The sequence below is a fragment of the Penaeus japonicus genome, unplaced genomic scaffold (assembly GCF_977035675.1).
Source record: "Penaeus japonicus unplaced genomic scaffold, GWHDUDI00000001_assembly GWHDUDI00000001, whole genome shotgun sequence".
Taxonomy (NCBI): domain Eukaryota; kingdom Metazoa; phylum Arthropoda; class Malacostraca; order Decapoda; family Penaeidae; genus Penaeus; species Penaeus japonicus.
In genome coordinates, this window is record NW_028234403.1 from 27,816,082 (window position 1) to 27,831,472 (window position 15,391).

Below are 15,391 nucleotides of genomic sequence, written 5' to 3' on the forward strand. Positions count from 1 at the left end.
ATAACTAAGAATTGTGAATCCTCTTTCCAGTTAGTTGATATGATTATTACATTTAATGTATTTTTTTTGTAAATTTTCTTTTTTTTACTGAGAAGTTGATAGTCAATACTTAGTGAGGCTTTGTTTTCAATACTTAGTGAGGCTTTGTTTAAAGTATCCAAATAAAATATTTATTTACTAAAAGGAAGAAGTCCGCATTCTAAATGTTTCCATGCAACATTTGATGTAACTTTAGTGGGTTTACCGAGGAAATGATTCTTAACATATAATCTGACTCATCTGTTTGGTTTCTGTTGAAGACTGGCAGAAATTATATAGCTTATCAGTCATGCCAGATAACTTGGCATATCACAAGAAGCAAAAAAAAAAAAAAAAAAAAAAAAAAAAAAAAAAAAAAAAAAAAAAAAAAAAAAAAAAATATATATATATATATAATATATATATATAATATATATATAATATATATATATGTATATATATATATAATATATATATATATATATATATATATATATATAAGACACAAAAAGATGCTGGGTGATATTGAAGTAATGTCATGCAGGAACCAATCATAAATGCAAGACATGGTGAAGGGCAGAATTAAAAAACATTTCTGTGGTCTCACTATTGTGTAATAAAGATATACCTTGAATCACATTTGGAGGGAATAAATAACTATATAGTGATAAATATCTGATCCAAGGAACAGTGAGGTCGACCCATTGAAGACAGGTAGATTTGCTTGCTCATTGAAGACCGGTAGATTTGCTTGCTCTGTCCCCAGGATGGGCACTAGTACCACTTGCATGGCACCCTAGTTGGGTTTTATTTCTGAGCAAGGCAGGTTCACATGACATGTGGCCTTTTGTGCTCTCTCTCATTCAATATAACTAGAGCTATTTTTGTTTCCTTTCCTTTTTTTTTTATTGTATTGTGAGACATGTATGTCATATGACATGCTTTATCAATGATACAGTAGACTAAAATTGTAGTATAGGGTCCATACCAGTTTGTTCTTTATACTCTGTGTGATAGAAGTATTGTTATATGGGAGGTCAAAAAGCAACTTTTTTTCGGTTTGTATTTGTGTACTTTTGTAAACAAATATGAAAGAATTAACCATCCACAATGAAGAGAACATGTATAGATGGGGAAGAAGAAGGAGACCTGTGTTTATGACTGCAAGTGCCACAGCACTATGCAGCCCTACTGGTACAGAGGCACATTGTAGACACAGGACATGGTTTGGGTCACCATCCTCTTCTCATTCTGCCTGCACATCCTTCAATGCCTGTACTTTAGAGCAGGAGCTCGGCATCTTGCTGTGTCCCTAGCCTCTGAAGATGGTGGTTGGGAAAGACTGGATAAGTGCCATTCAAGCCTTTCCCTCCTGGTGGTAGGAGAGAGTGATGCCACCTGTGTTTTGAGATTTTAAACTAAACCTACGTTGGTAAATATTACAGAAGTTATGGCAATAATTGCAGCGGTCATCATCAGTCCAATAGTGGGTTGTTTTAGGACCACTTTTATCTTCTGCTGCTGCTGCTAGAAAATGGATTGTTTTTATTAGTTAATCATTTTTTGTAGCTAATTAGCAAACAAATCATATATAGCTACACAGCTACATATAATTTGAGATATTAATCATGATAAAATAAACATAGTGATCCACTCTCCTCCAATGTCAAATACTTCATGATGCTTACCATCAGGCCTAAAACTTGTTGTCATATGTACCATGACACCCGTATGCATAATACTGTAATCAGCATTTCATTATTGGTCCCTGAAGAAAAGGTTAACTAGATGCTATTGGGCTATATGGTTCTACAACTTCTGCATACTACACAACCAATGTGATCACTATATAAAAAAAAATCTTTCGATAGCAGTGTTTATTATTAAATACAAGCAGCATTTTACAAAGCATCTGTGACAGTTTTACACAAGATGGTACAAAAACAAACTTCAAATTGGAAAATTTCTCCATATGTTGACTTCATAGGATATATAACAATGGGCTCATGTTCATTTAATTTGAAATTGCAGTTTGCCATATGTAGATGGACTATGAACTAATTGCAAAAGATATATTCTTACTGATAACATTATAATAAATATGGATGAAAACAAAGTGGCTGATTATAACTTAATAGTATGACTTTAAAAAAATATCTAGTTTGTGACATGTAATTCCAAATATATACATATACATATACATATGCATGCATACATATATACATATACACACATTTACATATATGATTAGCATGATATGACACCAAAATGCACCATGAATTATTTTATCAAATATGGCTATTAAGAATGTACACAAAGTATGTCGTCAGTCTGAAATGAGAAGATTTTAAATGAGACTATTGCTCTATGCAGATGGGATATAAATTCAAGGGAATGGGTGAAAAACTTGCGACACTGACAGCCAAAGATTTTTTTTCTTCTAATTTTCAATATTTGATATGAATTTATTTATTGAATGACAGACAAAACACTATTCTCTTCCACGTAATACAGCTTTTGATGATTAAGTATTATAGGCTATTTTCCAAAGTACTATCAGTAAGTAATCTGTTTAAATATATATTTTTTCATGGTTTTACAGTAGTTGTAAAACTGGCATATTGCATATCAATCAATAACCCTTAAACTATTCCTGTTCTTTTGGAGAGTCCTGCATAGGGTAATCTGATTTTTTAAGAACCAATTACTTTTGCTTTGCCAAACACTGCACAAAGCATACTCCTGGGTTCTTATGGCCATGCAGAAGCATTTATTAATATAAAATTGTAATGCAAGAGCTATTGCAATTTTGAAGAAAAGAGAAAATCTGTGACCCAGTATCTAAATATGGACCATACATAACTGAAAATGTAAAATGTTGAATATTAAAATTTATTACCAACACACTTTTCTTCTCATTCCCTTAATGTCATGATCAGAAATGCTTTATGATCACATCACAGAAATGTAATGCATGTTTCTTTTCAAATAATACTAAATTGTGACAAATACACCATGTTTGTCTTGGCAAAAAATATTCAAAAGCTTCTAATATGAACATGGAAAATGTCAGCTGACAGTCTGAGAGCTCTTCATGCATAACAGCTGCAAAATATTCTAATTTCTATGAGATGTTAATACAAAAAGCTTTTTTAATCAATGCTTGAACTGTCACTGCAGTTACAAGCAAGAAAGCAAACCACAGTTGCTAATGCATCTTCATAATCCTTTTCCAATGATATCTGCAGGCTTTTAAACATTCTTTGTACACGTTCCTTCAAGAAAATTCAGTCATGAGCTCTATATAAACTTTCGAAAAATAAAGTATCTCTTGTACTGTGGGGGGGAAAAGAAAAAAAAAATAATTTTATCCTCCTGAGTTTATATTGGAGCATGCTTGATACTGATTATTAAAATCATCCTGTGATATATTTTTGGTGTGGGTTATTGCACATACACAATTTCAGTACAAACTATCTGGCAAGATATGTCATCTCCAGAACACAATGATTTTAGTGACTCCAAAAAAAACCTGCATATCCTCCTTCAAAGACTGTGATTCACACATGAATGTAATCAGCCAAGTTGTCTTCATTAATCAAGTTTAAAATTATAAAAAAAAAAAAACTAACATTCTTTAAAATATTGTAAGGGAGAGAATCCTGAGCATAAAAGGACATGAATCAAATATTAATAAATTAAAACAACACAACATAGAAAATCACAACCTCACAGAAAGACAAATTTATCACATAACAGCACATAAATAAAAAATAAAATATGCACAATCCTAACAAACACTTGTCACAACAAAATTATCTTTGCTATGAAACAATAAATGGTATCAAACAATTTTAATTTAGAGATAATCCCTTGAAAGCTTGGGAGCTGCTAAACGCATAGTTCATCTTTAAGATTTTGTGCTTATATCTCCCATGCTGCACATGATCTGAAAATGTTATGTATGTATAGTTTTTCATCAATGCAAGGTTAAAACAATTGAGAAGAGAGTGAGAGAGAGGGGGGGGGGGGATACAACAAGGGATATCAGATAGCCTAATTCACATTCCCTTTGGGTCCAGTCTTAATGTGACAGCTGTAGTGAAACTTGACATTCATTATCTATAGCATTAATAACAAGAGGGATGACATCACTTCCACTTTTCCATGTCTATTTTGAAGTACACATAATTACAAGTTAAAAAGTATGAGACAAACTTTTGGATAAGATACCAAGAAAATCATACAGGTTTACCAACTGTACCATACCATTAGAAGCTTATGATGTAACACACTGCAACCAAATAATTTTAATATCCACAAGCATTAATCAATTTATAGGTAAATACACAATGAAGGCTATCTATCTTGTAATTATACAACAATTTTGAATAATCAAAGTATTTTGTGGCATGCACAGTCATAATTAATTTTACTACTACAAATTTTTACACAAATACCAAATTAAATCATTATCTTTGAATATTTTTTTTTAATATAATTATCTTTTAAATTCTCTGTTCATGCAAATTTCATCTCATTATACCTAAATGACAACACAAAACAACAAATTTTAATTCAGCTTTACATTGTTACTTGTTGAATTCTTATGTGTATCAAACTTGTATACCAGCACTAAATGGTCATAACTAAACTACACTTGTCTTTAAAATACAGAATAACTTATTCATCTTCCTCCCTCTTCTTCAAAACATGCTTTGCTTCCACACATCTCAAACCACAATCTTCCAATTATTCAAGGTGAACTAACAACTGCTCTTAAAAATGCAAACATCAGCAAATATTATATGATGAAAGAAAAAATATGTATTTATATGAAATAATTGGAAATCTAAATGAACTTCAAGACGATATAATACAAAAGGGTCATTTATACAGCTGTATAAATACTCACTGCCTCTTGCAACCTGAACAAATGAAGCCTTATATATATTCAGCCTTCACACCATAAATTAATTATGTGCTTGATGTGCGCTATTTCATAGCTCTCTACACATAAGCTTTTCAGATTCTGACTTGGATAAAAAAGAAGAAAAAAAAAAATACACTGCAGATCTTACTTCACACAATTGTGTTATCCTGATAAATGCTAGAAAAAAAGAATAACTGGATATTCCACAAATGTTTGTCATCCATGAATACAAAAGGAGAGTTGGTAAAATCATTTTCTTTCAAGAAATCTATAGAAGAATTAACTATCAGAAAAACTTTTTTCTTTCAGATCATTATCTCAAAGGCTCTTTACTAATGCTATATAGCACCACCAAAATTATCTTAACACCTTTCTGTGTGCAATAATTATTCCAAGACAATGTAAAATATCCAGTGAAATTCTTCATTTCATAAGAAAAAACACATAAAAAGTAGACTTTCGAAAACTTAAAACCTCAAATACTATAGTTATTCAATTTCCATCTCCTACATGGTTAATATATTCATAGTGATGACTAGATCCCTCCTTTCCTGTCTTTCCTATGAAATTCAACAGATCTATAAAAGTTACAAGTATTTATACATATGAAAGCCCTTGCACAATGCTGTAGAAGTTCTGAATGTTTCCACACAAGATTGTACAAATAACAACTTCAGTGACTAGCAAAAACTTGAGGGTAAAATCCATTTCTTAAGGGCAAGAACACCTACTGAAATTCCTGTATTTTCTTTATGTTAAATAGTTTTAGTTTCCCTTTAAACTGAGTCTATTACTCTTAAACATTCTTTGTAAACTGTATAGTCGGAGAACTATTACACAGTTTTCAGTGAGTTGCCTGTAAAAGACAGCATATTCTGGAATGGAACATCACATAAAATTTACTAAGAATTAACAAATGCAGAGGAATAATACATTTAAAGACATTATTCCTCTAACATTCAGACATAGCAGAACATTAAAAACTGCATTCACATATTTTATATCTCCAAGAATACTGATAAAGGTGACCATCCAGTGGGCATCAAATATTCATAATGATATATCTTAACTTGTTAGCAATATCCACAGAAGTTTTTCATAGAAGGGGGATATTTTTTTCTGAAGCTGCTCTTTGTTAATATGAAAAATACACAATACAAACTAAACAAAATTATATCTGCCTTTTTTTCATCAAATTAGAGGTGAATCACAATGAAAAATCACAAAAAACATTAAATTTTCCCACTCCAGGCAGTTAATCAAAAGTCACCTGTCACACATGTGGAATTCTTGTAAGCAAAGATCATTAAGTGAAAGTTGTAGTACAAACATTGCAATATAAAACATCACATTAAACTAGGAAGGAATCTTCCACTATTATTCCAAAAGTAAGGCAGCTTGCTTGACATTATGAGTAATGGAGCAACAGTAGCATTAGTGGGTGTATCTGTATCAAGTACAGAGATTTACATGCAGGCATGTTTGTAACACTGCCTTCATTCATTCATTGACTCACATAAGAATAGCACTAGACTGTGTCACATCACTTGATTCCACCTTATTCACTCAAGAATTCCTCAGCACTCTGTTTTGAGATCTTGTAAAAAGCACAACTTTGGGGCTGTAGCTTATATGACTAGAAAAGCATTGTACTAACATGAGAAGCAAATGCATACTGTCACCAATGCCTACATTTGCTGTTGGTAATGCTGGCAGCAGCAAACACGAGATTTTCATACACACACCTGTTCTGCTGGGCATGTTCCACCAGAGAGCAATTACCTTTCTAAAGGGAGGTCTGGCAGGCCCTGTTTCCTAGAGGCCTAAGGACATGTTTGGCTCTTTAAAGCTGCAACAATGCATGTACTTGTAAGGCATGGCAAAGCTTCCTTCCTTACTTTAACCTTTCATTAGGAGGGGAGTATCAGAGTTGCTTTAGAAATATATATATATATATAAGTATATACATATAATTTCACATACAGTATGTATAAGATAATATGAAGTATGGTTGAAGTTAAGTTGTCAAGAGATAAGCTCATACTGAAAAGCGAGAAAAATCACAAAGGACAATAGATCTATACAGAAACTAAGCCTCCTCTTGGTTAGGTCAAACTATCATACCTATGTTATGAAAATGTAGTATGCTGATAATTGTTGTGACTAACATCTGGTGTATCCACATGGGATAATTTTACATAAAAAAGGCTGTACAATAGTAATAATAATTATAGACAAAAAATTGTTGTTACAATCATAATAAGTTTTCACTGGTAACTCAAACTTTGACTAAACCTAAACCTAAGCACAAGCCTTTTTGTTTTTGCATTGAACTTATGTATAAAATTTAGAAAGAGAAAAGAAAACATTAACCTAAATGACAAATCATTTCTGCATCTTCATCTTTCTAAGTTCTGTACACTTTTAAAGACCTTCCAGCATATTTTTTGATGCCTAAAGATCCCTACTCACAACTACTTTTTCATTTCATTATGGGACAATGATAAAATACATCTAAATTCAGACTAGAGAACATTTGGCATTATAAAAAGATTCTTTCCTTGTGTTAATGACTTCAGTAACATGAGCAGCCATTCAATGAGATTCCATGAGATCATGACTTCCTTGTTAACAGCCCAACCCTGATGATTCCTTGTTTGTCTTGGTTTTCCTTGTGAGCCCTTCCTTGCTATTTCACTGAGGTTTGGTTCCAGCTGGCAAAGTAAGGCCAGTGAGCACTGAGGACAGGAGAGTGGTGGCATAGTGCTGGATAACTCGGGGGGCTGGTCTCAGGGTGGGGTACAGGGACAGAGGGAGGGCATGTACAGGTGGGAGGCCCAGGGGTCAGGAGGCAGTGTTGCGTGGCGTGTGAGGGCGTGGGACTGGGAGGGAGGAGGGCCGTGGAGGGCCCTGTGTGGCTGGCTGTCTGGCTGAGCCCCCTGACTGGTTGCCTGATTGGTTGCCAGAGTGGCTTCCTGAGAGGCTTCCTGACAGAGATGACTGGCTAGACTCAGAGAGCTCTGCCTCATCACGCCCTGTAGTATCTGCCTCACCTCCTTCTGCTGAGTCCACAGAAAGTGTGGAGGCATCCAGAGCAGTTGAGTTAAGGTCACCTGATGCCAAAGACGTAACCGAATTGACCATCTCTGCATTTTTGAGGTGGTCAAGGTGGCTGGCCTGTTTCTGGCAAGCAACTGGGGTACCCTCAGAGCCATCACTGCAATTGCCACCTTCACAAACTGTCCTCCCGCTGCCTTCTCTACCTCCACTATCCCCACACACTTCTGTGAGGCCTTCACTTGACACTCTTCTTTCCACATGTGCTGAAGGGGACTTGACAATGGACGTGGTAAGTGCACGGATAGAGTGTGTCAAAGAAGTGACTGACTCACTGAGGGGGGCTGTGGGAGCCCCTACGCTTTGAGAGTTGGGTGAGTCAGCTCCGCCTGGTGATCGCTCATGGCCAGACCCACTTGACTGCGACATGGTTAGGAGTGACTGTGACCCAGGAAGGTTACAGAAGGCATTCATCACCTGAGTAACCATTGTCAGTGACTCCTGCAGCTGCCCCACCTGTGACCAACAGCAATTAAAAGCCAATTTCAGAAAACTATACTAAAAGCTAAGAAAGAATTGGAGTGATATATATGTCATTTTGAAGAAAGTCACTGACTGACTAAATAAATAAGGAAATACATAAATAAACAAGAAACTAGAAGAAAAGATAACCTGGAAAAACATGAAAATGTAACTGAGACAGAGACAAACATTCCCTTACCTGTCCCTGCAGTGATTGGCAGAACTGTGTAAGCTCTTTGACACTCTCTTCAGAGTACTTCTTGGGACCACCTGTGGCTCCCTCCTTGGCATCTAAGGGTGTGAGGGGGGTAAGGGGTGTCATGGGGGTGGATGGGGTGTTCACACCATCACGCTTATTGACCTGCAGCTTCTGGATCTCTCTCCAGAGTGTGCGTATAGCATCTAGCTGCATGTGCCGCAGCCGTCTTTCACGTTCAAGGGCCTCCTCTGTGCTGTGCAGCTTCTCTGTCAAGTGTCTATGGGGAGGTAGAAGAAAATAGAAAGATACTTTAATGTTCTCTCTGAAGCTTTGCAAATTTGGAATGTCAAACACAATCTATTTGCTACTTCTCAAATATCTTACTGCTCTTACTTGATGTGCTGTTCAGCCCTGGAGTGTCTGATGTCATCCCTGATCCTAGCTGCCTTGGGATCATTATTTCTGGTCTGGTAACCTCTCCAGTGCTTCTGCAGAGTAATGGCTGCTTGTGTTTTGTTCATGTCTGAGGTTGCTGTGCTGCTTCCACTACTGCTGTTGCTTGACCTACGTCGTCCGTCTGTGGAGGGGTGGGAGGAAGGTCAGGTTGGAATAAGGCAAGGTTAACAAGCAGTAGTTTAGAGCTGTTAAGATACTCTCAAAACTTCATTTTATAATTTTTTTACTTTTATCATACATATACATGAGTAATTCAAATGCAGCAACCAAAACACAAAAATAAAATTGCATATGTACACACAAACACATACACACTCACACATGGTATATCACATGTTTCCCTCTCCCTCTCCCTCTTTCTCCCTCTCATCTACTTTTCCAGAAGAAAAGAAAATGACCCCCTCACAGAACATAGCCCCAAAAGTCATCCTCTCTTACTGTTGCTGGAGCTTCTGATGGCAGCTCCCCCCTTGTACTTCTCTGGGTCATAGGCATGAGATGAGGAAGACCGATTGTTGTCACGTGTCCGCTTCTCACTCTGTTTTCTCTCTGCCGCGATGCTCTTGATTGTCTGCAGCTTGGACAGCGACATCTCTGAGTCTGTGTTATCTGAGTCTGCGTCTGAGTAGCCATGGTGTGGAGATGGCACTTTATTCTTCTTGGCTGAGCCTTGGCGTCTGATGGGCAAGACATTGTTGTGGGTCATGAGTGCATTCATTTGCTCTTAGGTCTCTCCATTGCATTATGACAGTATTATTATATATAAATAGGAAATTATGGAGATTTTTTTTCTTTTTTTAATTAATGTAATGAATATCTGGAATATAATCTTTAAGATTAAATGTTGTATGATTCAATAAACTAAAAATAAGTATGCACATTTCTTCTACTGTATTTTAGGCAGAATAAAAAACTATTTTAATCTATTTAGCTTCATAAGTACTGAAAGCCCATTTACCAACTCTAACAATCTCTAAATAAATTCATTCTCTCATTAGTAAGCAATGAAGAATGAAGACCAATGTCTCTTTAAAATAGCTAAGAAAAATAATGATTTAAAATCACCAATAAAAAATATACATTCCATCCAATCTCAAGGTATTATAGGTACATTTTCTACTAAAGCATAACTTTGACACACCTCTCACCAGGTACTGAAACCACCCAAATATAATCCAGTGTTATGTAGCACGCACACACCATAACATATAACACAACGTTCCTGACTGGATTGGAAACAAGAGAGACAACTCATTAGCCTAAAATCTAAAATCTCTTCATGATATAATATGGAAAAAAAAAAAAAAAAAAAAAAAAAAAAAAAAAAAAAAAAAAAACACTTCTTAAAAAAGGGGGAATACAAAATTCATTTCTTAAAATAAAACAAAAAAACAAGAAGAGAGAGAAAAAAAAGATAAAAAATATATATCAAATAATGTATACAATGCTCCTCATTGTAAGATATGCAAACTTCACCACATAACAAGCAGACCGTAATGATACAAAAATAACACAAGACAACAACATTTCTTCAAGGGTTTGAGAACTCGTGAAACAGAATCTATCAAGGTATTTCTATGATAATATCTCTTGGTAGATTGAAAATATCACTGCATTATGTACTTAACCCTATGACGACGGTGCGTCACACTCGTGTGACACAGCCAAACTCCCAATGCCGGGGCGTCATGCCAGTGTGACGATTTCAATGCAATATTGCAATCGCCCGGCATAGGGGTCTTCGCGTAGCGAGTGCCCCGTCGGGAAAGGGTTAAGAGAAGGCTTGAATGCATAAAAAAATGTTCTAATAGACTGCAGCTAGAATAATTTTTCATGGTTCATGCAATGCAACGAATAAAGAGGAACATTTCAAAAACTAGAATAAAAAAATTACAATAAACGCAAAATAAAATACGAAAAGAATAAAATAAAATAAAATAAATTCTAAAAGGAAAATTATACAAATTTATGTTTTATACAAAGTAATCTACCAATGCTTCAACTCAAAGTAGAGAAAGAAAGACGAAGAAAAGAAAAGAAAGACGAAACAGTAACATATCAAAAGCATTAAAACAGTGAAAAAAAAGTAACAGAATAAGAGTAATAGATTTTTTTTATCACAAACTGATATACAAATAAATAAAGTAAAATTAACCCACTCACGCCGGATGACGTGCTGACACGTTTCGTGGTTTTCGCGTCAGACGCCACCGACGAGATATCTGGCCAAGGCGGGCGCTCGGGGTGAGCGAGTGGGCAGCCCAGGCTCGCGGCCCGTGCACCCGAGAATCTCGAAGCGTTCGGATGATGCGTTCGAAAACCTCGGTATAGCGACCGTGCAAAGCCGGAATGGCCCCGGCGTGAATGGGTTAAACATCTTTTCCTTGACCGGCTAGTTGCCAAAAATGAATATTTAACCTGCGTTTAGATGGTTCTAGTGGTTGTAAAATATAAATTAATGTGCTATGATACTGGGTTGCTATAGCTTAATATTAAATGAAGGCTGTTTCACTGAATTTGGCTGGGCTTCCTATATCACTTATCGGTAATGTAGAAAATATTCTGTAGTGTGGAAACATAATAAAAGTATTGAACAAGAATAAAATAATGGAGGAATATCCTATAATTTGGTGAAATGAAGGTTGAAAGTGAAATATTGCATAGTGGGCATGGAACTCCCTCTTCCAGGGACCATGGTATGTAATTTTATCTGGCATTGCTTTTATTTTCTAAGTGCTGGGACATGTCTGTGGATACCTGGTCTACAAATGCTGGACTTGGATCATATTTACTACTCCCCATTCAGCTCTATCTGTGTGAGTTTCTCCATGCTGACAGCTGCACAACAACAACTTCCATTTGGCAACCACATGTAGCCAGGCTACAGGGAGGGGAATAGTTGTTAAAGAACTTTTTGTATTTTTCAAATGTTTCAAATGTTCTATGAGTTGTTAGGGCTTACTTAAAATATATTAAATATAGAGTGAATCAATAATTAAAAAATAAATTTTGGACCACTTGTGCACTTATATAGGTAGATGACCATATGGTTGAATGTAATTAATAATTTGTAGGGAAATAATGTACAAAAAAAAAAAAAAAAAAAAAAAAAAAAAAAAAAAAAAAAGAAAGGGAAGTTATCTAAAAAAAACTATATATATCTGATTACTTGGTAACTGAAAAAATTACCTGTATCATGATAATAACCATTAAAATCTTTGTGACCATTAACCCATTGTGGACGGGCATCTTGACATACATGCTCATGAGTTTTTTGCCTGACGGCAGGCATCATGATGTATGTGATAATAGTCATCACAGCATTTTTGACATTTGGGAGAGTGGATCGCTATTTCTTTATTGTACTATGCGTGATAACTCTGTTAAGTGACTGATGATGAAAAATGCAGTATAAGTTATTATAATTGCTGTAAAATTTAGCAAAATAGGTTTAGTTTAAAATCCCAAATACAGATGGCACTACTCACTCTTAGCACCAGCAGGAAACAATGGCACCCATTCATGGTTTCTAGCAAGCACTATCCTGCTCTAAATTACAGGCGGTGTAAGAGGTGCAGGCAGAGAGAGAATTGGAAGGTGACGCAGACCATGTACAACATCTATAATGTGTCCCTGTGCCAGTCTGGCTGCCTTTGCTGTAGCACTTGCAGTCCTAACCATTATCCTTCCTTTTTTCCATCTATTCATAGAATCTTGATTGTGGATGGTTATTTCTTTCATATTTGTTTAATAAAGTACATAAATACAAAAAATAAAGTTGCTTTTTATCCTCCCATAAAACTGCATTACTTCTATCACACTGAGTATAAAAAACATACACTACAATTTAGATTACTGCAACACTTATAAAGCCTGTCATATGGCACATATAAGTCTCAGTAAAATGCAAAAAATTCAAGCACAAACATGGCTCTAGTATTATAATTAGTGAATGAGAGTTCGCATAGTTGCACTAGTGCCCATCCTGGGGACAGGGCAAACAAATCTATCCCTGTCTGCAGTGGGTTAACTCAAATATTGTGGATTGCACTATTCTTAACTAATATATCATCAAAGCTTTAACATATATAAAGAATTTTCCTCCTATATTTATACACAAATCTATGGCCATAATATTCTTGTTGTTGCAGTTTGCATGATTTTCCTATATTCATCCCATTCCTTGCATTGGAAGTCTATAGTAGCATTTAGTATTCAAAATGTTGAATATCTGTTCGTATGAGCTTTTATATAAGTGGCTATATCCCTATCTGTAATGTCTTTTAGCTTCACTATTTTAAACAGCTTTAAATGTATATTTATGTGTTTCTGAACAAGTTCTAAAGAAGGGACTTTAATTTCTAGGATGTGGAAGATTTATGATAAACAATAGGAATATCTACGAGATCTTACTTTTTTAGAAAAAAAAGAAGAAAAAAAGTTTACTGACCAGGTAGGGAAATATTTCAAGATGCAAAATATACTAATGTATCCAGGAAGGCATGGAAGGGGTTATTACAGACAATTCAAGACTAGACATAACACAAAGACACATGAATAGTAATAATTTGGATGAAAATTTCATGTCAAAAGTTTATTTTCTGCTTGCCTCACACGATCAACTTCAAGGGAGAAAAAATATGTATAAAAACACACACATGAGCACTTCTGCAGTGTGACAACCTCAACTCTGTTTCAATAAAATTGAGGGTGACAGACGAGGAAAGTTATAAACATTCACTGTGGGAGAGTCATTCATGAACAGGAAATTTCACGTCTTTCCTTACCTACATCCCGTTGGCAAGGGAAGACGATTCCTAAGGTGGAAGAGAGTAAGAAATTTTATTGCTGCTACTGTCAATCAATGTTAATTAACTGCTCATCATCCAGCAGCATTAATTTCTTTCTGCAATAAGGTAGGTATGGCCAATTTTTCTTTTTCCCACAGTACTGATGCATATATTTCAAAGAAGTAAAGGAAACTCCTAAGATAACATACTCCCCATTTAACATACAGAAAAACAAACCTTCTCATATAACTTTCAACCTATCACATGTGCAAATCAACAAGAAACTGTTTAGAAAAAGCTTCCTGCATTATTATCATCATCTTGTAACATGTATTACATATGGCTGTGAGAGGGAGGCAGCCTTATGATGTTCAAATTTAACAAAGTTTAACAATTCAAGCAAGATTTATTATGGACATCCTGCAACTATAATATCCTTTCTGATTCTTGGAACCGAGTTTTTAACCTTTCGAGTTTGGTATCACTTATTTAGTGCTATTGAATCAACTGGTTCTTTCCTGTTGTCCATTCTTGGTAGTGTGCTAGTTGCTGACCCATCCCTGTACCACTGCCTACCTCTATCTGGCTTACCAGCTTGGAGGTGTTGCAGGTTGAAGGAGATCCCTTTTCTTTATTTACAAATTCTGAGATCTCCTGAAGGCTTATGGGTCAAATTCTCAGATTACATACTAATAGGCATAAAATTGTCCATAACCTCTAAACAACACAAACTGGATATAAGTCTGTCCTGCACAATCAGTCAATAAAAAATAAGTGCTATTAGGATGCATATTATCCTTAATCCATTCGCGCCGGATGACGTGCTGACATGTTTTGTGGTTTTTCATCAGATGCTGGTGACAAGATATTTGGTCAAGGCCGGCGCTCGGGGTGAGTGAGCCGATAGCCCAAGTTCTCGGCTAGTGCGCCCAAGAATCCCAATGCTTATGCGTTTGAAAAACCCGGCATTCTGACCATTCAGAGCCAGAACAGCCTTGGCGTGAATGGGTTAAGATAATGTCAACAAAGAATATATGAAATAAATTTACACAAAAAGCAAAAGTTCAAGTTAACCCATTGGCAGCAAGTGATGTGATGTCGTGTCATTCAAATATTTCAATCCCACCGGATGACATCCAATCACATCATGATCTCTCCCTTAACCCACTCGCGCCAGATGATGGGCTGACACGTGGTTTCGTGGTTTTTACGTCAGACGCCGGTGACGAGATATCTGGGCAAGACCGGCGCTCATGGTGAGCCCAGGCTCGCAGCTTGTGCGCCCGAGAGTCTCAAGACGTTAGGCTAATGCATTTGAAAACCCCATTACGACCATGCAAAGCCGGAATCGCCCCGGCATGTATGGGTTAAAACACACATTTTACACTGTTATGTATATATATATAATCATAGGAG

At 35.8% G+C, this 15,391-nt stretch overlaps 1 protein-coding gene across 4 annotated transcripts in view; it reads right to left on the bottom strand.

The window, feature by feature from the left end:
- Positions 1-1,880: 1,880 nt before the first annotated feature.
- Positions 1,881-15,391, bottom strand: part of Cep97 (centrosomal protein 97kDa) — a 47,472-nt gene continuing 33,961 nt past the window's right edge. For 2 of the 4 annotated variants that reach the window (XM_043018255.2, XM_043018253.2), the window contains exons 14-18: positions 13,973-14,002; positions 9,624-9,862; positions 9,123-9,306; positions 8,730-9,006; positions 1,881-8,524 (exon numbers count right to left, since the gene is read on the bottom strand). In XM_043018255.2, coding sequence (XP_042874189.1) covers positions 7,796-8,524; positions 8,730-9,006; positions 9,123-9,306; positions 9,624-9,862; positions 13,973-14,002 — 1,459 coding nt within the window. In that variant the 3' untranslated portion in view covers positions 1,881-7,795. The remainder of the gene's footprint in view (positions 8,525-8,729; positions 9,007-9,122; positions 9,307-9,623; positions 9,863-13,972; positions 14,003-15,391) is intronic. The other 2 variants (XM_043018256.2, XM_043018254.2) reach the window with 1 other exon arrangement.